At 45.0% G+C, this 27,334-nt stretch overlaps 1 protein-coding gene across 5 annotated transcripts in view; it reads left to right on the top strand.

The window, feature by feature from the left end:
* Positions 1-27,334, top strand: part of UIMC1 (ubiquitin interaction motif containing 1) — an 84,858-nt gene that overhangs the window by 38,083 nt on the left and 19,441 nt on the right. For all 5 annotated transcript variants that reach the window (XM_063120964.1, XM_063120963.1, XM_063120965.1 and 2 more), the window contains exons 4-9: positions 974-1,098; positions 1,430-2,563; positions 8,265-8,329; positions 11,349-11,437; positions 13,567-13,646; positions 18,917-19,076. In XM_063120964.1, coding sequence (XP_062977034.1) covers positions 974-1,098; positions 1,430-2,563; positions 8,265-8,329; positions 11,349-11,437; positions 13,567-13,646; positions 18,917-19,076 — 1,653 coding nt within the window. The remainder of the gene's footprint in view (positions 1-973; positions 1,099-1,429; positions 2,564-8,264; positions 8,330-11,348; positions 11,438-13,566; positions 13,647-18,916; positions 19,077-27,334) is intronic.

The following is a 27,334-nucleotide window of genomic DNA, read 5'->3' as shown; positions in this document are numbered from 1 at the left end:
GAAGGACTGCTCAGGATCAACCAACAGTGGTTTGACTGAAGAGTGTTTCAATGTCCTCTTCAGATGCTCAAAAAGCTGGGGAGTTGCTTTTTCATTCTGTTTTTCAGGCCTGGATATTTTTAGCCGAGTGGAAGTGGTGGGTCAGAAATCTCAATGAATAGATGTTTTCCAGAACAGCTTTATTTATTTATTTATTGTTACTTGTGCTTTTCAGTACGCACTGGAAACACGTTTAGGGAAGAAATTTGAATAGGCAGGAAGAGGGTGGGAACATAGAGCAGTTGACCAGGAGAGCAGGCAAAAGGGTATTTGGCCATGACAGTCTTTCTGAATATCATTCTCTATATTCTCCAGGCTACTCTTCTAACCTGATTTTGCACACATCTGGGAGAATATGGTGCATGACCTTTGCCTGCTTACATTTCAGATGGTTTCCCCCTAAGAGTAGGCATCCCAGAGAACTGTGACTTTTCGTTGCTGATAGTTCCTGTCCACTTGACAATTATTATTTTCATTCTGCTCTGCCAACAGACTGCACCTTATCAAAAAAAGGCGGTTTCATGTGCAGTTCAATGTTCAAAGTCTACTGCTTTCCCCGCTGTGCTCTTTGATGCATATATTGCATGTGGAAGTACAAACCAGGGTTATTATGTGATAAAAATATTTTGTTGTGATGTTCACCTAAAGAGTCAAAGTTGAAATCTCTATGGGACCCTTAACTAAATGCCTTGGCTTTGGTTCAGTGATCTGATATTGCACAAAATGCATTACTCTGCATTTAGCACTGTCTGTTCCAGTTTTGAAGGTACATGGTAAGGTAAGCTGAGATGTAACAGCTTTGATCCAATTTAAGGATTTCCACCCACCCCCCGCCAGTGAAGGTGAAAGTCCCCAGTCACCTTCTTCAGGGTGTAAGAATTGAGAGTCTGCTGCTTCGTGTTGTGTTATGCTTTTCTTCTTTCACTCTTTTCAGAGATGACAGAAGATGAGCAGTTTGCCCTGGCTCTGAAAATGAGTGAGCAAGAAGCCAGACAGTTGAACTCGCAAGAGGAGGAGGAGGAAGAACTCCTGAGAAAGGCCATTGCTGAGAGCCTCAGTGTGAGTGCCACAAAGATTTCCCCCCCCCTCTGTTTTTCAAAAGGGATGTTTTTGTGGCAGGCTTATCTAAGTTCCTGCTCGAATTCTAGCCAGTCTTGTGTAAGGCATAAATGCATCTGACAGGGTGGGCTCACAATGTATTTGTTAATCTTTACTATGCCAGCAGACTCCTTCATAGCTAATGGCTGATTTCACCTTTCGCTATTGTTTTGTAGGTTAGTGTGGGAGTGTCCATACACACACACACTGTTGAAGAGCAGTCAGTTTGATTTAATAATCAGGAATACACATGTTGGAAAGCAAATGGCTTGTCTTTTTTCCTCCCCTCTAGAGCTGCCTGCCTTCTGAGTCTTCTGCTGCAGCTGCTGGGCCTCTTTCTTCCAAGGCACCAGGGTCTCCAGCTGGACAAGAGGATCCTGAGCTCCTTGCAGCTCGGCTGCTTTGCTCCGAGTCTCCTTGCTCCGAGTGCAGCTCTGTCTCACCCAGCAACAAAGCTGATGAGAATGGACAGACAGATGTCGCCAAGAGGCCCCTTGTAGTACTGACGAGGTTAAGCCAGGAGATAGTTGAAAGCTCGCTAGTCTCTAGCATAATTGTATCTCCAGGGAAGAGCCAGCCTTATGCAAGGTCAAATGAAAACCCTTGCTCACCAGCAGGGAGCAGTTCCAGTGACACGCCACCCAGTCTAGAAGAGGAGATGCCAGTTACCCTAAGTCCCACCTTTCCCCAAAAGCCTCTGAGCATTTGGCCGCTGGCACCTCAGAGACTTATTGTAGGGAGGTGCAGCCCTCCAAAGCCAGTAGGCAAAGAAGTTGAGAAGCATCCCCCAAATTACTCGGAAGCAGACACTCTTGTTGGTAGCCCAGAAGCCCAAGGAAAAGTGCCTCAGAAGTGCAGTATCTTGGACCACTCCAGCAATTCAGGTTTTGAGCTTGGACATCAGTTTGAGCCCAGCAAGAGCCCATGTTTTTCTACTGAGCCTGCAGGAAGGACTGGCATTCCTGAAAAAGCCCCACCACTCTGCTCACTTCATATGGCTAATGAGGAATGTCAACAAGAAGAAGAGAGAGACACGGTACACTATTATTGGGGTGTTCCATTCTGCCCCAAAGGAGTGGATCCTAGCAAATATACCCAGATTATCATGTGCCAGTTTGAGGTTTACCAGAAAAGTCTGAAACAGGCTCAGCGGCAGCTCCTGCAGAAGAAACGGTTTGGGGAGCCAGTTGTTCCTGATTCATGCTCCTTGAGGAGAAGTAAACGTGGGAAAGGGGATGAGGCAGTTAGGGAAAGTGAAGGTACAGATGAACAAGAAGGAGATGATACGGATGAGAAAAAAGAACCTGAGAGCATAACATGGCTTCTATCCCCAACAAACGGAGCGCCTAACCAAAATCCAGAGCAGAATGTGGCTGAGGGGGGAAATGCTGAGTGTGAAGACGAGCCAGCAAGCACTTCTTGTCAGGTAAATTTGCTCTGCTGTTCTTGTCTGCCTCATAAATTCTGAATGAACAAGGGAATGACTAGTCGTCTTGCTTTATGATTGTTTATTTATTTATTTATTTATTACATTTTTATACCACCCAATAGCCGAAGCTCTGCATTTATGTTGTGGACGTGGCCTACGCAGCAGACAAGTATACTGTTGCTTTTTGTTATTTTAACATTTAAGCAGTGCCTTGTTCCCTACAACTGACCACACATCTTCATTCAAAGACTTACGATGGTCCTTGTAGGTTTCCATAGGGATAGGAGACAGCTTGGAAATTTTGAGGATCTCATTATGCAATGAGTTAATTTTTAGGAGGTGGTAGTTGGTGGGCAGTATCCACTACTGTGTCATTCTGTTTCCGCAAATGACGTTGCGCTAGTGGAAACTAGGTTCTGAACTGTGCACAAGAGAAGAATCCAACTAAAGGTACGTTTAAGCAAGTGTGGTTACAGAAACACTTGTGCCTTATGCCTGTGCAACATGTTATGCAGCTAGTTGCACATAACTCTTATGCAACCTGTTGTGCAACTGGCTGCGCATTCCGCTTGTGCAACCTGTTGTGCAACTGGCTGCACAACCTGTTACTCAAACATAATGGTCGACACTTGGCAACAGAAAGTTTCAGCAGAGCTCCACTAGCACTCTTTGAGTTTGCAGAATGTCACTGTTGGATGCTGCCAAGAGAATCTATTTAGTTCTACTTATCAAACAATAAATGTTGAAAAAGTAGAGAGCCTCACTATTCCTCTCTAGTTGCCAAAGTGCCGCAAATTTTACTTTTCTTCCAAGTTAAATGTTTAGAAAATAATTACTAATGCATCTAGCATGCTTCAAAGGTCCCAAAACCATTACCATCCCGAAAATGGTAAGTTCCTGATTGTTATATATTTACTATAATGGCAACAATATGACTGCAAATAGAGATATCCACAAACGATTTGCGGACAACAAGCCATCTCTTTGCTCTTGCTAATCACTAGTATTAGGCTTGCTAACATAATGACTAGTTTGTTTTGCCTCGCCTGTTCTCTTTCTTACAAAGTAACATCCGTGTGATACCAGGTCCATGTTATATCACAGGTAGAAAATTGCCATGCAGCCTAGTTTTAAAAAAATATTTTCGACAATTCAGGCATTGTTTCTGTTTTCTAATTTTTGTTTTATAATAATAATACTCAGCCATGGAAACCCACTGGGTGGGTTTTATAATAACAATTTATAATAATACCCAGCCATGGATACCCACTGGGTGACTTTGGGCCAGTCACACACACTCAACCCAACCCACCTCGCAAGGTTGTTCTGTGAGGATAAAATGGAGAGGAGGAGGATTATGTACACTGCCTTGGGTTCCTTGGAGGAAAAAAGGCAGGATATAAATGGAATAATAAATAATCATCATCACAATAATAATGATATATTTATTTATTACCTGCCTCTCCCTCTGGATTGAGGCAGGGAACAACATAGAATGCAAAAATATTATAAAATGCATAAAAACTGATTAAAACATATAAAACTAATACATTATTAAAATAACAGCCTTGTCTTGTAACATTCCTCAGACCATAAATCTCTCAGGCTCCCTTTGTGTTCCTTAGCCAGTAGGACAGCTTACCTTTTAAGGTTGTCTTGGCAGCAGTGACTGGTTTTCATAACCCTTCCTTTGTATTCGTCATGTTGCTGGACAGAGGATGAGATATGACAGGGACAACTTCATAATCTCACTTGTTGTCGTGGCATACGCAGCTGGGCCAAAAATAACCCGTTCCATTTGCTTTAATTGTTTTTTTAAATGTGCCATTTTTATCACTTGCCTGGTGGCCGCTAGGTGTCAGTGTTTGTCTCATTTCAGGAGCTAGTGGCGGCTTTCGGTCATTGCCGCCGTTTTAAACAGATCGCTAGTCAGATGAAGTATTTATTGCTGCTGTATTTTAGGTTTGTGTCAGCCTTTTCCAACCCTCATTTTTCATAATGACTTCGCTGCTAGATCATTGTATAACTTTATCTTCTCTCTGACTGAAGCTCAACCTTGTTGTTACTATTTTCAAGTGTATTTGATTGTTTACCCTGGTGATGGAAAGATACTTAACTTGTTTTGTGATATTTATATTCTGTCTTGTAATATTGAACACTCTGAGGAAAAACTGTCATGTCTGCATTTTCTTTTGGAAGTGAGAGCGTAGTGCAGCCTGCGCTTCGGGCTTCGCAGTCTTGGATCCAGAGAGGCTATATTTAAACGCACCTTAAAGGTGACCTGCGAAGGAGAAAGTGTTGGATTTGTGCCGCCTTTTTTGTGCTCGTTTATGATTGATGGAGATGACTGGAGTAGTTTTGTGTCAAAGTGGTTTTTATCTGCTTGACTCTCTTGTTGGAAATTCAGGCCTTATTTAACCTGGAAGGTTTTGTGGCAAATGAAATGCTGATGAAAATCTAGGAGACCCCCCAAAGGGCCTGTGATAGCACTGGCAGCTGAGAGAAGACTCTTGTTCTAGCACCTGTTCGGGATTTAATACTAATCCCTAATGAATTCCTTGAAGAAGGAGCATCTTAACAAAAGGTTCAACATCCCTTGTGCTACTCCTTTGAGGAATGTGAGCTTCTTGTGCACAAGTCCAAGCAGCCTTCCAGCAAAAACAGGGAGTAATAGACTTGACATTTAAAATGGCTCTAGGGCCAGGAGAAACAAATGGAGTTGTTGGGGCACCCTGAAAACACAATTAAAATGGAAAAAGCTCACGTTCCAATCCATAAATGTATACGAAAGCACTCTAAGGCAGCACGGCAGAGAAGCAAAGGCAGGGCTTCAGCCGAGCCTAACAATATGCTTTGCGGCAGGTGACTCCTGCCACCCCTTTCTTTTCTTCCGCCATGTAATGGAACATGGAGCTGATGGCAGGTAATTCAAAGGCCACTTTCCCATGTTTTAAGCCTCATTTGAGCACTACATTTTTCTTTGCCATAATTACCTACCTGGGTTCTTTGTCACTGTTTCAGCAGCCTTTGTGTTGACAGTAGTGGAAGCCCTAATGTATTTAAGGTGCCAACGTGTCTTCTTAGCTGTTCAGACCAGGCAGCCATACCTCCCTCTCCCGCCTGCCTGCCTGCCTGCCTGCCTGCACCACTTGTTGCCACTGCAGTACAGCTGAATCAGTTCTTTCCTCGGATGTTACGTCTGAATCTGTCTTTTTCTGGTGGTTTGCGTTGTTGGCAAACCTGCTTGATTGCTCCCCCCGCCCCGGCATCTGCTGAATTTCAAAACTATTAATCACGGCAATAACTACAGGTCCATTCAGGTCCTCCCTGGTGGTTCCTTGCTCAGTCCTGTTACAGTGAAATGCTGCTGAAATGGTTACGGTACTTGAACGACCGCTTCAAACTCCTCACTGTTCTTCAGAATATAGACCTCAGTCTGTTTTTACTGCATTTTTACTATTCATTGTCCAGAATTAGACTGAAACAAGATGTGGGCTTCTACTGAAAACTGCCTCTCCATGTCTCTTCCTTTCTCATATTTGTATTTGTGCTTTTAACCTGTTGGTTGTTTTATTATGGTTTTAATTTTTGTGAACCGCCCAGAGAGCTTTGGCTATTGGGCAGTATAAAAATGTAATAAATAAATAAATAAATAGCTTGTGAAATTTGGGACTACTCTACACATATAAAATTCCCTTTCCCCACTCCACTTCCTTGATGGCCTGCTTGTGGGGTGAGAATAATGATGTCCTGTTATGTTTTGAGTACCCCTAGGTTATGGGAAGAGCAGCTCCACATCTTACCATAATTCTTGTTCTGTCCTTTGTCTGTGTACCAAATTCACATTGGAAATGAATAGCATTGTGTTCCTTGTAGCCCAGAAGGCACGCATGTTCCTTAGCCTATCTTGACACAGACTTTAAGACTTTGTTCAGGTTTCTGAATAAACGTCCTGATTATCAGTATCAGGACTGAGCTGGATAGATTTAGGAAGGGTCAGTTGCGTTGCAAGTTAGTATTGGATGTCTCAGTAATTCCCTAGTGAGGTGTTTCTCTTCATTTCCTTCGAGGCATCAGAACTGCAGGTAGAGGTAGTGTGGATTGAACAGGTGGACAGAAACAACAATGCTAAGAATAATTCCTCAGGGCAGGGAGGATAGTTTCAGGAAAAGATTTTGCATGCATAATTGAAGTGTAACAGATAACTAAATGGGAATTCTTTCAATTCAGACTGTCTTGTAACCCTAGTTGTGTGTGTGTGGTGGCTGTCAGCGTGGTTGTTTCTTCTATGGAGTATGGTACAGCTTTTTTGCTTGAGCCTTCTGGATGTCTTCCACGTACACTTTCAGCTCTGAAGGCATCATGTATGGTGCAATTTGGTGCACTGTGCTCTGGACTTCTTCAGTGATGTAAGGTAGATGTTCGTCAAATGTATTCTCCAATTAAGTCCCTTTGGGTGTTTAGATGTGGAGATCCTTGAAAAGTTCAGGTATTGTATTTGCTAGTGACGCTAAAGCTTTTTGCCTTGTCTCTATAGCAAGTTACTTGAGTCCTGCAGTACTGTTGGCTCTAAGAGCCTTGGGACATATTAGGAAAGAAGATTAGGAAGTTTTAAGAGCATTAACCTTCCATTGTGGCCACTGCCCTGTGCCTGCCCCCAAACAGTTCACTCCAGTGGCACCACTGCCTTTCATTTTTGTTCAGGTTGTTTTAAGAATAAGGGAGCGAGAGAAAGAAAAAGACAGGATGTAGGGAAAGTGAGAGACTGGATATAGGGAAAGTGTGAAGCAGAGGAGGAGCAAAAGAGCAAAGCAGAGAGAGAATGAGAGGGAGGAAGCAAAAATAAACACATACAGCCTAAAATTAAAAGTTGATCACATATGGCAGGATGGGGTTAAAGGTGGGTACCAGATCTGAAAAGGTTGTAAACTATTGACCCAGAGAACCGTACTTTTCACCTCCTAGATTGTTTTCTTCTCCTTTTATATCAAGAAGTCAGCATGTAAGAGATCATGGATAGGTGAGCGTCAATCTCTTATTTACCTAAGGAAGATGCAGCACTTGGACCTCTTCACACAAAGATGGGGAGGGTTCTCATGCTCAGAGAGCCATTTCAGTCATAGTAAAATGTATTTACACACTGATCGTAAAGCTAGAGTATAACTTACTTAGTTGCTCTGTGGTTTCTATTGACACAGAACGATGCCATTTCCCAATATTATAATCAATTGGCCAATTCTGGCGCAGAGCGAGTTTACAGTTAGTGTATCATTTGTAAGCTCTGAGAATATCTTGCGAGATAGGTTCCCCCCCCCCCCCCCCGGTTTATCTTCCAGCTAGGGACAATGTTGCAACCACCATTGTTGCTTCGCAGTGTGTTCTTGACAGTTGCTTTCTCAGCTTTGGCTTTCACAAGATTTTTGCTACTGAATTTAACCCTTTGTTTTAGGGGGGCTAACTTCCAGTTTCCCACTGCTATCTTCACTACCTGCTTCACACAACACAGCAAGCCTTGTCTGCTGCAGCTCTGTGCTTGTGGCTCAATGCACCTTGATATGGGTTGGTATGCCGATCCTGCCCTTCAGTGGCAGGTTAGTCATGATGGCAATGAGGTGTCTTCCAACTTTTACGATTCTCTGGCGCTTTCTAGATGGAAGTTATGCAGCTGACTGATTCTTCTTATTTTCTTTTTCCTTAGGCATCCCAGGTGCTGTTTGGAGAAGATGTGCCAGAAGAAAGGGAGCCCATGCAGATTACACAAAGGTAAGTAGGCATATTTCTGAGTAATCGATCCTGGGAAACATAGGCCTGCTGGCATGACCTGGTCTTCATGGCCTTACTGGATTCTTTGAAAGCTGTAGCATGGAAATTCTGCCCCTATCCCTGTGGCTGTTATATGTGGCAGGTTATAGCTATGTTGTGTTGAAGTGTGGTGATTGTCTTGTTTGCACAGTGGTCAGATGTCATATGCGACTCTGGGCCCTGTGCTGGATCTTTTCTCTGAGATCATGGCACGCCTTATCACTCTTGCATTACCTATGTTTATATTTTCCTACAGAGGAGTGTGACCATCAGCAGGGTAACCTTTCTTTAAAATGCAAAGCGAGAAGTGGCCCTTGCAGTACAGATAAGAAAGTCCTGCCCTTGGCCTCAAGAACTGGCAGCCTAATCTGACTTGACAGCACAAAGCAGTAGATGAGTGGTGGTGGTGAGATTAGCTACAGGGGGTCGGGGACACAAAAAAACCTAGCAGAGTCTCAGTGGGTATGCACACAGCATGGTGGAGCAGTGTTAAAATATATATAAATATATGCATCTAAAATTCTTTGACGAGGCAAGAACAGAAGAGGAGACCCAAGAAAACACATCTGCGTAGCGACAACACATTTGTCTCCTTGGGACAGCAAACAATGTTCTGGGAAATCCAATGCAAGCATGAGCAAGTGGTATCTGTAGTTGGGTTTGGAACCTCCCCGCATTGGCCTCAGACGATTCAATAATGAGATTGGGAGGCTGCTGCCTGCTCCTCACGTTTGGGTCCCTGCTGCCTTCTTTGGCAGGACACAGCAGAGTGACCATCTCTGCAATACCTCCTGGTAGGTCTGCTTGGTTAAAGCTTCCCAAAGCAGGAGTGAAGTGTGCTAGCTTGGGTGGTTTGCAGTCGAGATCAGGAAATGAAGGAAGCTGTAGAAGATGACTGCAGACAGGGGGAAGATTCATGAAGCCAGGAAAGTTTCGATATTTGCTATTCAGCCATGGCTGTAGGTGTGAGAAGTTACTTGAGTCTTAAGTTAGTTTCTCCAGGTTTCGTAATTAAAATGCTCTTGGCCTGAGGCTGCTGGTTTTTCTCTGCCTGGTATCATCTCTTCTCATTGATCTATCAGCATTTTGGCTGAATGCTCAATGAGGGAGCAGGCTGGCTGTTGGCTCTTCCCAACTTGCCACAGGGTAAGCACTTGTATGGACATAGCCTAATAAGCAGGATGCCAGTTTCACCCATATAGTGATTGTACTTGGGATGAGAGCTTCGAGTGTGGATTTCTCTCCTTGCCAATACAGCTGTCAGGAGGTTCTGGGACTGAGCAGGAGAAAGAGCTAACACCCCTATTTCCTCACTAGGGCATAATATTTCAAGTACTCATTAGTCAGGGCTTGATTGGAAAAGTCCCTCTAGCTCCATCCAGAGACAGCGTTCATGTAATCAGCCAGTGGCACTGGTGCAAAGCTTCTGCCTTTTAAGGCTTGTTCCCTCTCCTCCCCAGACTGTGGGTAATAGGATTAGACTTCTGGTTACATTAGGTGTCTTGTACATTTATCAAGCCACAAGCAGGGTTGATGAAGCACAGTCCACTTGCCAAAGTGTGGCCTTGGGAACTTCACCGTGCAGCCGGCGGCTGCCCTCATCATGCCGCTAGGATCAAGATTGACCATTACGTGCTGCGACATCTAATTTCATCCGATGGCACGTCCGCATTAAGATGACAGTGGCCGCAGTATTCTCAATTTTGTGCACGTTAAGTGTGGCCATCTGGCAGCTGGCGGCTTGCCAGGAGAGCCCTGTGCTGGGCAATGCACAGGCAACCTGGTCAGCGGGCTTCAGAAGCTATTTGATTCTTATGCTGCTGGAGTAATTTTGGAAGCGGCTTTAGCCAAAGACATCTCCCTCCCCCGCTTTCTGTGGGCCACTCAGTGTTGTTGTTTCCTGCCTTGTGCAAAGTACATTAGATTGAGATTTTAATAAATGATTATATGCTTTGTTACTAGGAGATAGTTGGTGTAGCAAGCAATGCGGGTTGACTTCAAATTGATTAGCCCATTTTATAAATGTCATAGCAAATTGTTTAGTGTAAGGCCTTTTGAAGTGAGTCTTGATGGTTTACACAGGGTAAGCTATGCTCAGCTTGGGCTCATAACAAATGCTTTGAGATGGTTTATTTAGCGAGAGAGCGAGAGAAGTCACTTGTGGTTTCCCATCAGGATTTTCTTATTTATCATAAATCTGTGGTGGCTGTTCCTGACTCTCCGAGGCTCATGGCTGAGTTTAATAAATCTTCTCTTTTGTCAGTATGGGGATTCATGTTTTTCAAGCGTGTGCTTGCATACTTGATCAGTCCAATTGGAGAGCCACACAGAGCTCTGAGGGTGACAGGTTGGTGATGTCATCGTGGCTCAGCCTGTGTCTTCCTGTGACGTGGCGAGGCTGTGCTTTGCGGAGAAAATGGCGGCACTGGAAGGTCAAAATGAGAGGAGCCAGGCACTGTTAAATGCCGCCTGAAAGAGATGCTCTGTTCGTGTTGGCAGGACGTTGCTGTAGGGAAGCTTTGAGTTGTGTCAGATTCCTGCTGCTTTAGAGAGCCGTGTGCAGTGATGAAATGGGGGGAAATAGCAGTAAAGGATAGGAGAAAGAAGAGTTCAGTGTCAAACAGATCTCCACCCCTTCCTGCTCTAAGGAGTTCCTCACTAAGAATTAGGCTGCTTTGCTACCTGCAGTACTTCTGTGAACAAGAACAGAAAGCATCAAAGAAGCTTTTGCAATTCTGAGCAGATATTCTTACGTCTCTTGCATGACACAGCGACCCTTTCTTTTGCTTTTAGAAAGTGCCTCTAGAGAAGAAGGGCTCCTCCGTGGTCACATTGTTTGGGATGGCTCTTTCAAGGCTGTCTCTTTCCTGCATTCTCTCCTGCTACCCTTCATGGATAAACGGAGCTCCCAGGACTGTATCTGACTTTCACAGGCCTGCACGTTGTGACACGGGTTTATTTTGTGTTTATGTTTTGATAGCATTTCTGCCTTGACCCCCTTGGACAGTAAGAGAAGCCCAGATATTGCCAGAGAGAATCGCGCTGAGGAAGAAATCACTGTTTGCCCTGGTACGAGTCTTGTTACAATTCATTTGCAGCTTTGAGTCAGGAAGGTCACATCTTTTCCTTGCAGACAAGGTTGCATTGTTTGGTGGGATTTAAATCACGAAGTCCCACCTATCTATGCTAAGGACTTGTAAAATTGTCGTGTATTTTAATGTTTAATGTTTTAATATTGTAATATATTTAATATTTTTTTAACTTTTGTATATTTCTTTTCATAGGTTTTAAAATGTATTTGTTTTATATTTTGTAAGGCCGCCTTGAGGCCAAGTATCGGGCAAAAGGCTGGATAGAAATAATAATAATAATAATAATAATAATAATAATAATAATAATAATAATAATATCTCAAACTGGTAGGTGGACACCTTGAAGAAGATCCAAAATACAAAGTATTAGTCATTACCTTTTTGGGTCCAGGTTACCTGCGGGATCGCCTTCTCCCGTACAGTCCCGTCCCATACACTCAGGTCCTCTGGAGTGAACTTATTTCAGTCAACTAAAACTAGGCTGACATCAGTTTCCCAGAGGACCTTTTCTTCTGTCGCCCCCAGATTGTGGAACGGCCTGCCGGAGGAGATTTGTAAAATTAACTCTCTCTGTAGTTTTAAGGCAGCTTTGAAGACTAGCCTTTTCCAGCAGGCCTACTCAGATCATTGTAAAATCAAGAATTTTTAAGATGTGTTCATTCCTGTACTAATGTTGTTCCCTGCCTCAATCCAAAGGGAGAGGCGGGTAATAAATAAATAAAATTATTATTATTATTATTATTATTATTATTATTATTATTATTAGGTCAGTTGTCTGGGAAAACATAAAGCCCTACCTGGTCCCACACATTCCAATCCGTGTGTGTCTTGACTCGCCCAGGAGACAGGCAGTCTGCTCAACCCTCTTTATACCCTTTCACTTGAGCCATAATGTTGATGACGCTCTTGAGAGCAGCTCATGGGGCTTCGTGGTTTTCCCCTTGGGCTTTTTTGCTTCCCTGGAATGCTTCCCTTGGGGCACACTATAAAGGATGCTGCTAGCACTCCCACACTGCTGCCCCCTTCCTTTATTTGCTTGGCACCAGGGTGAGAGTGAACACCACAGACTGAGCTGCTGTGTTTTGTACTAATACCACTTATGTACGTGTTTTATGGCAGTCTTTATTTCTTAGGTAAGCACGCTGGGACAAGAACTCTTGATCTTGTCTTTTAGAAATGGAATGAAATATTTCTTCCTTCTAGCTTTCTGGTTGCGCAAATGAGCTTCCTTCTCTGCCTTCTGCAACAGTGTGTTTAATGAAGCTGCAATGGCTATTAACTCTTTGGACATCCAAATCCAGGAGTGCCAAGCACAGCTCCAACAGGGTGGGTGAGTTGCCTAGTTAGAAACCAGGGTCCCCACATGCTGGTTCTCTTGAAGGCATCCTGAAGGATGTGTGCTTCCCCACCGCCCCAGTTCAAAGCAAATCAGTCATACAGCGGTGCTTATAAATCCATCTGCCTTGAGCATACGTTTTCAAAACCGCACTGGGGGAAAGGACTTTTCTTATATTCAGTAAGCAAGAAAAGTGTTGAAGGTTAAATTGTTCTCTTCCAGACCCAATCTGATTTTGAAATTTATTTTTCTAAAGCAAGCATTTTCAGTGTCACATCTCCTACAGGAACAGGTTTAATTGTAAGGTTCCCTGCAGGAAGCTGGATGAGGTTTTCATTGTTGGTAATAACTGAGGGGTGGTGTTCTACGGGTACAAAGAGAAGGCAAGCTGTACAGCGAAGCAATCGGTGTGTTTTGTCCTGAGTTGGGAGAGCTTTGCTCTTGCATGGTGCTGTTCCCCAGCAAACACCTAACCCGACCCCCCCCCATTGATTCCTGCTCCCCATTAAGCTGTAGAGCGGCAGTCGCTTTCTCCACACATTGCTGCACTACAGCTTTAAACTTCGATTCGAGCTATGTTGTTGCACGTTGTCTGCTAACATTTGTGACAAGTCTAAAAAATGTTTAGAAACTGTGAAGACACTGTAAAGCAAATGGGATAAGTTTTATCAGCTAGTGTGGAATGTGCTGGGGGAGGCTTGGAGGGGGGAGGGCTTGTGGAGCATAGAGAGGGGCTGGGCTGCTGCTAACATGGAAGACTTCTATTGCAGAGACCCAGCCGAGTCCATCACAAGCTATCGAGCCTGAAAGCGGAGAAATCCATTCATCCAGCAAAGATGTCTCTCTGCAGGTAAGCAAATCCCTAAGGGATAACAGCCAGTGAAGCGTCTGGAATGCAGAGTCTCATTTCCTGCCCATCTTCCAAAATGAGCTGCTCTGTGAACGACGCAGCCTGCTAGGAAATGGTTATGGCCTCTCATTGGGTCTCCTGCTGTTCTCCCACCCTGTCATCCACAGCTCCTCCCAGTAATTTCTGTTCCCCCATCTCTGTGGCCCTGGACTGCGAACTTGGCACCTCCGTTAGCTGAAGGGATTGCTGCTGACTTTCTCACATTTGTCGTCTTGCGTGCGACACCTATCAGTGTGTGCTACATGGGTTGTGATGCGCCCAAGGACTCCACTGGGCCCTGCTAAGGAAAGCGAGCAAAAGGGGTTACAAGCATGTTGGCAAAACTGCGACTTTGCAGTGTGATTAAACTTTCGCTGTTGGCTCTTTACTGCCTTTTAGGGTTGAGATGGGTAACGTGCTTGTGCGAAAAGGGAGTGGGCACACCGTGAGACTTTTTGACACTGGTCTGAACACTGCTTTTTGATTTTCGAATGGTCCCTCTGGTCCCTCTTGATTTACCAGCCTTGGGGGTTTAGATTAATCTAGAGAAAGACTTCCCTTGCCTGCCACATCATCTCCAAAAGAATGTTGTTGTCGTCCCTTGCTTTGCCCCCCTGTATCACTACACCTGTGCTGCAGTCACCATGCAGCTGTCACAACAGCGGCATCTGACTTCAGTTGCTGTTTCTGGTAAACACGCCGATTTAGGCTGCAATTTAAGGGGGAGCCAGATATCAAAGGGATTTCCAAGTGCCGTTCTGGCAGGATACATGAGTACAGGCGAAGTTGACAAGATGATTCATAAGAAAAAGGCTAATTCCTGGAGTCCTCAGCCTGTACAGGGTGTCTGTCTACATGAAGATGGCGGTTGCGTGTAGGAGCAGCCTCACATTGTCCCAGGCATCTTAATGCCCCTTGTTCCCTCTCTGATGCTTTTCATAGCTCGATATTTTCAGGTAGTGCGTGCTGTTGTTCTGCTAGACTTTTTGGCTGATGGGACATTGAACCACATAAGTAGCTGAGCTCTCACAGCCTATGCCGAGTTTGCATGGTGATTTTAAAAAAATGGAAGAGACACCTCTAGGATAGATAGAACTATGGAGGGTCTTTTACATTTTATGAATGGTTCCAGGGTGGGATTTGCATCTTTAAAATAGTAATCCAGACAGACAGTCGGAATGACGGCCCCTCTGAACAGGGCTAACCTAGTTGAGCAGAGAGATTCAAATATTGTGGTTGGATTTGACCCTCAGCCCTCAGGACAAACAATAAAAGGGCCTTGTGTTATGCAGCTCAGTGGTTAAAGGGAGGTGAGCCGCAAAGCAGCCAGCCTCTGGTTTCCTGTCCATCAGATGCTGTCCATGTAAACGCTCCTCTGCTGCTGGCCCGTAGGCACGAGTTTGAACAGAGGAGGCCTCGGTCGCTCGGGGCATCTCTTCTTGCAAACGGCGTGGGGTGCTGCTGCTGCTTTCCCCTTTGCTGGGTGGGCATTCAGTCATGCAGCTAAGGCTTCTCCCAGGGCTTGTCAAAAGCCATTCAGGGGGAGGGGGCTGACGAGTGTTGCTACACAATGCCGCATTTACATTTGCAATGAGTTGTTTACCGTGGGAGTGTAAGAAGTTTATTTGGACACCTGGTATTTGCAAAAGATGTGATCTGCAAGGCTGTGTAAAGTGGAAATGGGAAGGAGCAGAGAGCTCTTCACATCTGTGTATGTGTCATCTTATTAGGGTAACACCGATTTGATCAGAACTCTTCATCTTTGGCATGTCTCATTCTGCGCTTGGCATGTCTTCATGACACACCACAGCATAATGGCACTTAACGAGATGTAGCAATGCCAAGATGTGAAATACCCGGGAAGAGGTGTTGTTGTTGTTGTTGTCGTCGTTGTTGTAGTAGTGGCTGCAGTGTAGCTGAGCAACTGCAGAACTCTCAGCCCAATTCTTCCGCTTTGGCATCAGGTCTCTTTAGAAAAGGATTTTGTGCGGGGTTTTGCCTGCAGAATTGTTGATGGTTCCTGCAATTTGGTGCTGATCACTTGTCAGCAAGGAATTTGGCACCTTTGAGATTGGTCCTTAAAAAACAACAACAACCAATCATACACCCCCACACACATGCAAGCAGTCTTCAATCAGTCAATGAAATTCCTCACATAGAATTGGGCTCTTGCTTGTCAATGTAGATCCTTTAATGAAGCTGCTAAGCAACAGGCCTACATAATGGAGACCACTCATAAAACAAAACATGAAGCATGCCTAAGCAGCCAGTCAAACTACCTCTAGTGATGGTTTCCTTGGAAGTGCACAGTTATAAGGACATAAATGACAGTATCTGGGTGTGTATGTAAGGGAAAGCGTGTCTGCTTGTCTCACCCCAATAAAACCACCTATCCTAGATTATTTCCCACAGGTTCCATCTAGCTGGTTTAATATTTAAACAGACATTTTAATGGTTCTGGCAAATCTTCTTTGCTTTGAATGTTTAAGAAACTTTTAGGTAGACTGACATTAGGTAGAAGCCTTCCTGTATTAAGAAAAAGATGGCAGTAGTCAGCCTTCTGCCTCTTACAAACATGAATAGTTTAAGGCAGAGCCTCTGCATTTCCAAGGGAGAAATGCATGGTGACTCCGAGACACTGTTGGGGATGGGTGAGTTAATGACATGCAAATAATAGTGCTTAACTTTATCCCACAAAAAGCCAAGAAAGAACTCTGGTGTGTTTTTCTTTCATCCTGTATCCCCACCAGTGAAATAGGGGCTGATCTTGTTGAACCAATGTGCTTGTTGCAAGCACATGAAGCCCCCAAGGTTTTAGTTTGTATTGAGAGGTAATCCAAAGTAACTGCTATAACTCTGTCACATGCTCGCCACTGGAAAGCCAGTGGTGTGTATGGCAGGAGGTTTGTAGCTCAGTTGCTAGAGCACCTGTTTTGCATGCTGAAGGTCCCAGGTTAGATCTCTGGTGTCTCCTGGTAGGGCTAGGAAAGGATCCCGCCTGAAACTCCGGGGGAGCCTCTGCCAGTCAGTGTTGAAAATACTGGACTGATGCAGTATAGGGCAGCTTCCTGTGTTCCTCTGGATGCAGTGTTGTGCCTGGACTGAGGGGACACGGGTCAAATCTCTCACTCTGCCATGAAACTTACTGCATAGCCTTGGGCAAGTTTCTTGGCTTCCCCTATGCCACATGTACTATACCCTTAGCTTTTAGGAAGAAAGGTAGGATACAAATATGAAAGGCAAATAACCAGGGAGGTAGAGATGCCTGCTTAAAACAAAACAGGACTGCTGTCACTGTCACAAAACCTACGCTGTCCTTCCCTACTTAGGCCGCAGGAATCTTTCCAACGTTCTTGGCTCTGATGATTTAGCCACAGTCCTAAAGGGATAGATTGATCAAGGGTTCATACCTGTGATGGCTAAAAGAGGAGTCTCCCTATTTAGAGCACTATCATTCTGATTTCCAGGGCAAGCAGCCTGGGCTGGCGAGCTCAGTCTTGTCCTGTTTCTCTTTTACAGGTGCTGATGGGAAGCTCACAGACCGCTGAATTACCGTATTTCTTCGATTCTAAGACGCACTTTTCCCCCATATAAACAGCTCTAAAAATGGGGTGCGTCTTAGAATTGCGGGTGTGTCTTAGTTTTTTTTTTTCCTGTTGGTGGTACTGAAATTAGTGTGCGTCTTACAATCGATGGCGTCTTACAATCGAAGAAATACAGTAGTTGGACCTTTGGGAAGTGCACAAAAAGAGCCCTGCTGGATCGGACCAAGGGTCCATCTCATCCAGCCTCCTGTTTTCAGGGGTGGCCTGTCAGATGCTTCCAGGAAGCCCACAAGCAGGGTGCGAAGGCATCAGGCTCCCTTGATCCTTTGCCCCCCAGCAGCCGGTCTGCTAATTCGAGGCAATTCTTACACGGTTATATTCTTAGTCCTCCCAGGTCCCTCCCTCAGGAACATCCAAGCAGAAGAGCACTAGGAAGTAATATTGCTCAGTGGCAGCTAGAATTTGTTGTTGTTGTTTCTTAAGGCAAAACAGATGATCTTAAAAAGAGGTTTATTTAGAGAATGCAAGAATAGGTCATGAAATGTAAGAAAATAAGCATTAAAATAGCATGCTTAGTTAGCTAAATTCCACCATAGAATTCTGTGTCAGGACACAGCTTTTCGTTAGTAGAATCTTCAAAAGTTATCAGTTCATTTGTCGTATTCTCTGTCACAACATAAATTAGGCCATTTTTTCACAGTACCTGGCAAATCTGGATTCCAAGCAGGTGCCACCCAAGGTGGTGCTGTTTTTCTGGGAATGAACTACTCCCTGCTTGATTGGGGGGGTGGGGTGGGGGGATTGCCTACATTCAAATATAGCTTGACTTTCTGATTTGAGTGGCTTTAATAAAGCATTTTGGCTACATTTCAGATTATTTTTACGTATACATTCGAATCCAACTGGAAGTGAAGAAATAGGAAATATACACGTGGAACCCAAAATGTCTTGCCGATCAGGAAATACCATTGAATGGAATTGTGATTATAAGGGCTTGTTGACAGTGGCTCCTGATACACCTTCCTTTGCAACAATTGTCTCATGGTGATAGCTTAGTCGTTGGGCTTAGAGAACCTGGCATCACAAAATGGCTGTACTTTGGTCAAAAGAAAAAAACAAATTAAAATACAGCACATACCATCTCCATCACACAAGCACAGCCCTAAATTGCTATGATGCGACACATGATCTAGCTAGGTCTGATTGACTCAAGGATGAGGGCCGCTTTCTTTTCTCCTGATGGGTGCATGCTCTGAAGGCAGTACTGCCACCTATGGACTGACTAAACTCTGGATTGGGTACCTGCAGTTTCTGTCAGTTGTGTTTGTTTTTGCTTGCTGACAGTCTCACTTTCTCAATTTAAGGATGTTTTACACTCTCCCAAGAGAATCACAGTGGCAGCACAGGTGGTCCTTGCTTTAAATAGAACACATGACTCTCCAGGGGAGCCTTGTGGCGATTCGGGAGGACGTGGTGTCTTTGAAGTAAGCATTAGATGCCAGTGCTGTAGTGTTTGCTCATCAGTGCAGGGTTCCTTGGCCTGTTCAGGGGCAGTAAAAACTGAGGCTGGAAGGGATTGGCCTTGGGAGAATCAGAAATTGAAGGAGATCAAGGGAGTTCGGTCGAGCATGAAGAATTAGAACTGCAAGAAGACCAATTTAGCTGACCTCTTACCCTCTTTCTCAGGCCGATGCAGATGCGGTGGAGAACATGTCCACACACAGCCCTCCAAGTGATGACCCCATGTCGTGCCCACTTTGTGACCGCAGGTTCCCGGTTTCGGAAATTGAGCTGCACGCCATGTATTGTAACGGCACCGGAGAGGACACAAGTGATGATGTTCCAGGTTTGTTAAATCTGTTCTCACGTACCATTTTTTTGTGGTGGTTGTATCCAGTTCCTGCCCCACTTCCTGTTTTTGTTTTTTCAGCTGAAACATTAGAGTAGTCCACATTGGGACCATATCTTAACAATTTTGAAATCAGAGTTCAATGGGATCCAGTGTTTCACCCAGTCCCATGCTTTGCCCAAGGACAGCATATTCTATCCCTGAGAAAGGATTCCTGACAGATCTAGCTGTGCTTAACTACCCTGGAGGCAGGCAGGATGGAGACCAGGCCCTTGGGCTGGTGGTGGAAAGGGAGGATTCCATGGCTTCCCTCGGCAACAAGTTGCCAAGATTGGGGTGGGGGAGTCAGAGTCTTTTATATCTGTCAGTGATTGGCCGGCATCTGAATGGCCCTTCAGTCTCACATGACTTACTGTATTGTGAAATTCATTGCTGGAATTGCCTGCTGTTCCCTCCCCTGACCAGGAGCCTGAGTAGAGCAGTGAGTCGGTGCTTGATTAGCAGGGCACCTGTTGTGAGCCCTGCGGCACCTGACAGTTTGTGCCTGCACATCTACACCCTGCTGTGGAGCTCTTAGGTCTAGCATCTTCACATACCCATCAGGCCTATGCTTTTTTCCCCCTATCACTGCCTCTGTCACATCCCCTCCCATCATCCCCACTGCCCCTTGGGTCTTGACTGGCTGCTGTTTCTCATCCACAAGTCACATTTTGCTCCAGGCCCATTAAATGTCTTCTTGCCACTGAGAAATCTTGCCCATAGCTTTGGCCAACATCCTGTACAACTACTGTTGGAGTAAAAGAACTAACCCCTGCAAAGGGTCTTTTCTAGCCAGTCACTTCAGGTATTTGCTAGTAAGGCAGGCTCTGCTTGCTATGAAGAGCATCCTAGATACTTAAACAAGCATCCTAAATGCTTAATGACATTACATACACACACACACACACACACACACACACACTCAGAAGTAAGTCCCACTGTATTCAGTGCATCTTGCTCCCTAGAAAGCGCGTTTAGCACAGCCTTAAACTCCTTCATTTCTTCCATGTTGAGGAGCAGCCCTTTAGAAGAGGAGGTTGCACATATGCAACACCTTTATATGGCTAATGACCATTCACCATTAATTATTAGCCTCGAATGGTGTAACATTTTTGTGCTTTAATTAACTAGTATATCAGTCCAGTTTTTCCACAAACATAGTGATTTTATATTGAGCTTTTAGACAAGTGAAGTGAGCTGCTAATTCAGTGCCTGGTCGTTCTTTTGTTAAGGTAGGGATAGGTCACTTGATCAGTACTGATGACAGCATTAGAAATACATCATAAGCCAGAGGGCTGTTGCCAATTTGAATTTTTAATAGCATGTGATTAACATAACTGGCATAGCTTCTTTTCTCTCTTTCTTTCTTTCTTTTCCCCCCCTAACCTTGTCAAGCCAAGCTGCAATAAATTATTGGTAAGCTTTGTTCCTATTCTGAAACTGTTGCTCTCAAATATGAAAAAGTTGACTTAGCGTTTACAAAATCTTGTTTGGATTTAGAAATTCTGAAGTTAAATGCAGTGAATTTGAGCTGCTTTTAATGCTAGTTTCTTTGGCTTTGACATTTAACACCTGTTGCCATTCCTTGCCCAAAACTGTGCTGCAGTGTGGACTAAAAGCTCTATAATGAAAGTATTTTTTTCTCAGAATTCTAACAAGAGATTGTGGGCTTCCTAAAAGTGTCTCTGGGTGACATGCCTACCTCCTATTGGGACACGTTGTGTACTGTGTATATGTTTCAATTATTTTATTGACTTACGCACATACACAGACACACACACACCATATATTCACTGCTATGCATACAGTAGAAGCAATCCTGGGTTATGTAGCATATTCTTTCTAGGATCTTAGCACATCTTGAGAGGTGGCCAGAGGCCCCAGTTGCAACAGAGAAAAGGGTTTTGCTTTCATCATGACTGTGCATCATCTTGATAACACTATAGTCAGTAATAGTAATGAGTAAATAAAAACATACTCTGAAAAGCGAATTTAGGTTCTTCTTCATGGTCTCTGTGCATCACACATATGGGCTCTGCACCTGTGTGAAGCCCCGCTTCAGGAAATTTCTATAGCTGAGAGCCATTTTGGGCGGGAACCCTCCGTCTCCTTTGCGCATGCGCAGGAGGGTTCCCGCCCAGATCCCCAGTTCTTCTTCGACAGTCTTCGTGACTGCCTCATCGGGAACCTTCTCCGTTCAAAAAATCGTTAAAAATAGCTAAGACTTACCTTTTCTCTCAACTCTCTTCTCTCTTCACTTTTCTTCTTCATTCTATCTGTAAAATAATTTTTTTAAAAAAATTCTCTCAATCTTATATATATATATATATTCTCTCTTTCTATTATTATCTGGACCGCATGGGCCCCAAAGCCCCTTTTAAGAAGTGTGCCCGCTGCGGTACAAAATTACCGCCGTCAGACGGCCACAACTTCTGCGTCATTTGCCTTGGAGAAGGACGTAAGGTTGACGCGTGCCCTCACTGCCAGGCCTTCTCAAAGAAGACAAGGAGGCAGAGGGCTGATAAATTGGGGGCCGAGCTGTGGGAGAAAGCGCTTGCGGCGGTGGACAAGCCGACCATGGCTTCCGAAAAAGAAGCATTCGTGCCTCCAGCTCCTGTCTTTATTCCATAATATCTTTCCCCAGACTCTTCTGGAAGCACCCCTGAGTTAGGTAAATCTGAATCATGAGGGATTCAGTCTGAGGTTTGGGTCCCACCCACCCTCACTCCATCTCAATAATTAAGGGCTGGGCAAGCTTATATCTGTGAAGTCAGTTACGGTGCCTTCATAGTTCCCTGTTGAATCAGTATCCTGAAAAGCTGGTGCAGTTTTGTCTGAAGCTTGCTGAGCCAAGCTTGACCGATGCTAGTTTGAAAATTCTATGTTTTGCATCCCCAGCACTTGACTAGTTGGTTCAGAATTGTGTTTGTATTTGGCCGTCCTGTGATCAGAGCAGTAGCACAGCGTGGAAGGAAATCAAAGCTCTGCTTGCCACCCTCCTCCTTGATCTGCTCCATGAAGGCTGCTGCAGTTCTTCCTTCCAGTTGGCTTAAGGGTCAGTGATCTACTTTCAGGACTTCTTAATTGGGTTGACTCTGGAGGTCTCTGGTACTATAAACTCTTAACATCTTTTAGTGTTTCCTGTTACAAAGGAGCTCCTGTGACTTCTCTGTCTACTCTTTGGTTACTGCCTACTATAAATTTGCTGGCTCTTGTTTGAGCTTGTAACCTAAAGAAGTTGCTTCGGCTTGGATGATACTTGGCGCCCATTCATTCTAACTAGTGCAGTGGCACGTCTTTTTGTGCACACACAGCTGCTGTGGCTGAAAATTGCATGTTTAGGCTGTTGGAAATTTCTCCCTAAGCTGATTTGTCTCTTCCCTGGCAAATCTATCTGGGATCGATATTTTAGGAAACATGCAGAGCATTGTCATAGGCACCATTGCAACTTGACAGGCCCGGAGGCAAGCTGGGAAGCTGACAGCCAAGTAGGGATTCGAGAGTGAGATACTGGAAGGCATAGTCTGTGCTTGGGGGGGGGGGGGGGGAAATGGCCGCTTGGACTGCAAAGCCAGGCCAGAGTCAGCAGTTCTACTGGACCGGTTGAAGGCCTGCTGAGCTGGTAGCTGCAGTACACCCCTCTGGGCCTGCCTGATGCAGCAGGGTGAAGCAACCTGCTTCAGGTGGCACCATGTGGATGAGATAGGCGAAAGCAGGAATTAGTGTCTGAATGGCTTAGCAAGACCTTTTGACATGTTGGTCCTGCAGCGGGGAGGGCAGGAGCAGGAGTGCCACTTCAGGCAGCAAAATCTCTTGAGGCAGCAGCTGCAGTGGTGATGCTGAAGGGCAAAGAAATATAGGCCAGCAGCACCTCCTTGGACAAGCTATCACCCTGGCACAGTGAGGAAGGCTCTTGGGTCTCCTTACTGGAGTTTGCCATTTGAGACCACCACCACCCTTGCACAACTATCACTATGGCGTGGCTTTGTGAGGAAGGTTTTCATTCCCTTCCACATTCCGCTCTCCAATATTACCAGGAATGTTTAAAGCAGCCTGTTGCAAAAGCTTGGCTGTAGCTTTCCTGAGTCTCAACATGTGCCTGAGTTCATTCCTTCTCCACGGCAGTGACCACCTTGTGAGGACATCCAGCTTCATCATAGGTCAAGGCAGGGTGCCCTCCTCCTCCTCCTCCTCCTCCTCCTTCTTCCAGCCACATCTTCCTGCACAAAGTGACACAGTCTTGAGTTTTTTGAGCTGCAGCCGTGCTGGTGCTGATGCTGTTTTAAAAAAAGCTTCAACACCAAGGGAAGTGGCACTGATGCAGCATTTAAAAAAAAGTAACTGAACTGGTGCAGGGAAAAGCGTCATCACTTCTTAGAACGGCCGACATACCAGAAATTCTTTCCATTAATAGGATGCTGCACAAAAAATAGCACGGCTGGTAAATGAGAATAGATACTTAACGCCGGGTGGAGGTGGGGGACGCCCTGTGTAGAGACAGTGGGAAGTCTGCTGCAAAAGGTAACCAGACACTTGATATCATTCTCTGTCCCATTCAGAGATAGTTTCCCCAATATTTGCAAAGAATTCAATGTCAGCTCTACCCACTTGTGATGATATGTGAATATATAACCAAAAAGGGGCCACTTCTGAAATCAGACCTGTGCGTGACAAGACTCTAAAAATGCTCTGAGGTTTGCTTGCTTCTTCTCTGCAGGGGTATTTTCAGGGGGTATTTCAGCACTCTTGTTGGGGGGCTTTATTATAGACCTTGGAGGACAGGAAAGAACGTCTGAGAATGGAGGTTGCACTGTATTCCTTGGTTTATGTGGATTGCACCGCCTATGTTAGCCCCACAACTATTTCTCCCTGCACTGTGGATAGATTGGTTACTAGCACTGGTTGGATAGAGCCATGGTATGGGTTGCAGGAGTCCTTTGTGTATTTGGTGGGCCTCTTGACTCCTGCCTGCCCCCGGCCCCCATGGCCCATCCAGACACTCCCCGAGACCAATATACTTAGTTCTCAAGTTTGTAGTTTCACATTTCTTCGAACATGAAGTTGATTTCCAAGAAACCATACTTATCTTTAAGTAGTAAGAAAACTACTTTCAGAGAGCCTAGGCCAAGGAAAATCATTGAGGTTATGTGATTTGCCTGAGACCCTATTGGAAGATCTACCTTCTTTTCCCATGAAGTAGTTTGGAGATGCTCGCTGTAAAATTGCATAGGAACCAAGAGAACTCAAAATGTAGGCATCTTAAAAAGAAAGAAAGGTGGAATGCTCAGGAATCTACCCAGCGATACAAAACAGCCCCAGGAGAGCCAGATATTGTGCCCTCCGGGAGTATTCTAATTCTGATGCACTACCTTGAGCTTCCAGACCATCTTAGGCTGACTGGACTAGTCTAGCCAAGGTGGAACGTACCAAAAAGGGGCTAGATGACATCCAGAAAAGCCTGGAGGATGCAAGCTTCCTCCAGTCATTTGTACTGACTGGTGAAAACTGAAGCTGATGAAGTTTTAATTTGGCTACAGTGAACATTGTGAACATGTCTGACTTAACTCAGCATGTTTTGAGGGAAGATGCTGTGCTCATTTTGCATCGATGTTTTGAGAGGCATGCACACACTCTCTTTCTTGCTCTGAGAGGAGATTTATCCATTAGTAGCTTCTGTTAAGGAGATTTTTCCCCACTTGGTTTTCTCCTTAGGAACCTTGTTCGAGTCCTGCTATCTCTGCTGGAGGGAAGCTCTGCTGGCACAATCCTGCCATGGTGCAGTTGAATTCCGCCTTCAGAATGGTAGCGGGCCAACCCGTCTGTAATGGACTGAGCTTATTGGTGATGCCATCCCTGCTCCTTCTCTTGCTGTTCTTGGCAGTACAGTTGCAGGTCTTTCCTGGCTCTTCTGTAGCACCAGTCCCAAAGGTTTCTAGCAGGCTTGCTGTGCCAGATGTGTTCTCTTCTCCTGGAAAAAAATAGCACTGATTAACACCTGAGCTGTGCACAAGGCACTCAGAGAGAGAGAGAGAGAGAGAAAGAGAGAGAGACTGTTACAGGAATATTAACAACTGTGCACTGGCTTAGAGATTTGCTCTGTTTTTGCTGCAAACAGGCTTGTTAAAAAGCCTTTGGGAGTATCAAGTGACTCTAGGGTTAACAGCAGGGCATGGAAGCCTCTTGCACCCAGGTCGCTGACTCAGATCTAGACCAGGCTTACAGAAACAAGAGCTGTCCTCCTTTGATGATTGGTCAACCTTTCCGTGAACGTGTGAGAATCTTGCTCCACTCCTCCCTCCCCCCACACCTTGCCCAGTGGACATCTAGGAAATAGAAACCAAATGCACAGTTACAAGATGGGGGATACTTGGCTCAGCAATACTACAAACGAGAAGGATCTTGGAATTGTTGTAGATCGCAAGCTGAATATGAGCCAACAGTGTGATATGGCTGCAAGAAAGGCAAATGCTATTTTGGGCTGTATTAATAGAAGTATAGCTTCCAAATCACGTGAGGTACTGGTTCCTCTCTATTCGGCCCTGGTTAGGCCTCATCTAGAGTATTGCATCCAGTTCTGGGCTCCACAATTCAAGAAGGATGCAGACAAGCTGGAGCGTGTTCAGAGGAGGGCAACCAGGATGATCAGGGGTCTGGAAATAAAGCCCTATGAAGAGAGACTGAAACATTTGGGTATGTTTAGCCTGGAGAAGAGACGATTGAGGGGAGACATGATAGCACTCTTCAAAAAGTTTGTCACACTGAGGAGGGCCAGGATCTCTTCCTGATCCTCCCAGAGTGCAGGACACGGAATAACGGGCTCAAGTTACAGAAAGCCAGATTCCGGCTGGACATCAGGAAAAACTTCCTGACTGTTAGAGCAGTATGACAATGGAACCAGTTACCTAGGGAGGTTGTGGGCTCTCCCACACTAGAGGCCTTCAAGAGGCAGCTGGACAACCATCTGTCAGGGATGCTTTAGGGTGGATTCCTGCATTGAGCAGGGGGTTGGACTCGATGGCCTTATAGGCCCCTTCCAACTCTGCTATTCTATGATTCTATAATCCTGTGTAAGGATAAACATCAGCCCCAAAAGCACACAAACTGCATACTGGTCACTGCAGCATGTAATTGGGGAAAATCCATCCCTTACGACCAGCAGATGTGCCGTTATAGCAACCACCAAGAGAACAGGGACAAAGGAACTGTAGAGCCAAAATGTATGCTTCAAGTCCCAGGCTGTGCTGGCACTGATAAGGCATCTTTCTGTTCTGAACTCTGTGGGCACCCACTTCGCAGCAGATGTTGAGCAAACCATAACAGTTTTATAGTGCCTATAACACTGATTCAGACCTTTCTCCTAATGAGAGTATTGAGCACAGGAAGATCTGATACTAGGCTGTAAAAGTGTTCTAATGCACTGTCCTCTCCACTAGATTGCCCAAGAGTGCTGAAAGCAACATCTGCTTCTGCATTAGAAACCCTAGCACCCTGGTGGAAATGGCTGAGGATATTCGATACGTTCCCCAAGTAGCATAGCTGGTGGCCTGTCAACAGGAATATGTTGAAAGGAATTCAACTGTATGAAAGAAACACTTAAGAATTACCCCTATAGATGTCTGGTGAGAAAAGCTGAGGCCTCTGGCTGGGCTTGCTGACAAACACATATCACTGATTTCATTGTCACCATTGCTAATTCTAACGGGAAAAAGAAGAGAGACATGCTTGGGGGGTGGCGGCATGTATGTGTATTTAAGTGCAGTGTAAAACTCTTCATTACCATTTATTTGCCCGTATTTGTGTGTGTGTGTGTGTGTGTCTGTCGTGTCCCTCCCAAGCCCTCATGCTTTCAATGGGAGGCAAATGATGAGGCTTGCTAAGTAATCCACAAAGTCTTTATTAAGCAACAAACCTCCCTTTAACCTGAATAGAGTCTACCTCTTTGAATCCACGCCCTAAGCAATTACTATGCAAACTAAGCAAGACAATTGTCCGTTCAAGAAGAAAGAGAGGAGTTACTTCTCAAATGCCTGTAACTTCAAGGTGCCTGGTATGGTGGTAGTTTCTGGCGTAATCTCTCCAGCTTTCTCACGGCCTCTTTACGCGCTGTGCGTTTGAGCTTCTGGCGGATTCTAGCATCAGTTAGTGTTTCAGAATGCTCATCCCCAGAAGCTCCCTCGTTTCCCTCTGAGAGTGTAGAATTTGGCCTTGAGGAGATA

Source organism: Elgaria multicarinata, chromosome 3 (genome assembly GCF_023053635.1).
Source record: "Elgaria multicarinata webbii isolate HBS135686 ecotype San Diego chromosome 3, rElgMul1.1.pri, whole genome shotgun sequence".
Classification (NCBI taxonomy): Eukaryota; Metazoa; Chordata; class Lepidosauria; order Squamata; family Anguidae; genus Elgaria; species Elgaria multicarinata.
The sequence above is the reverse complement of the archived record's forward strand: the minus strand, read 5'-3'. Positions and strand labels throughout refer to the sequence as shown.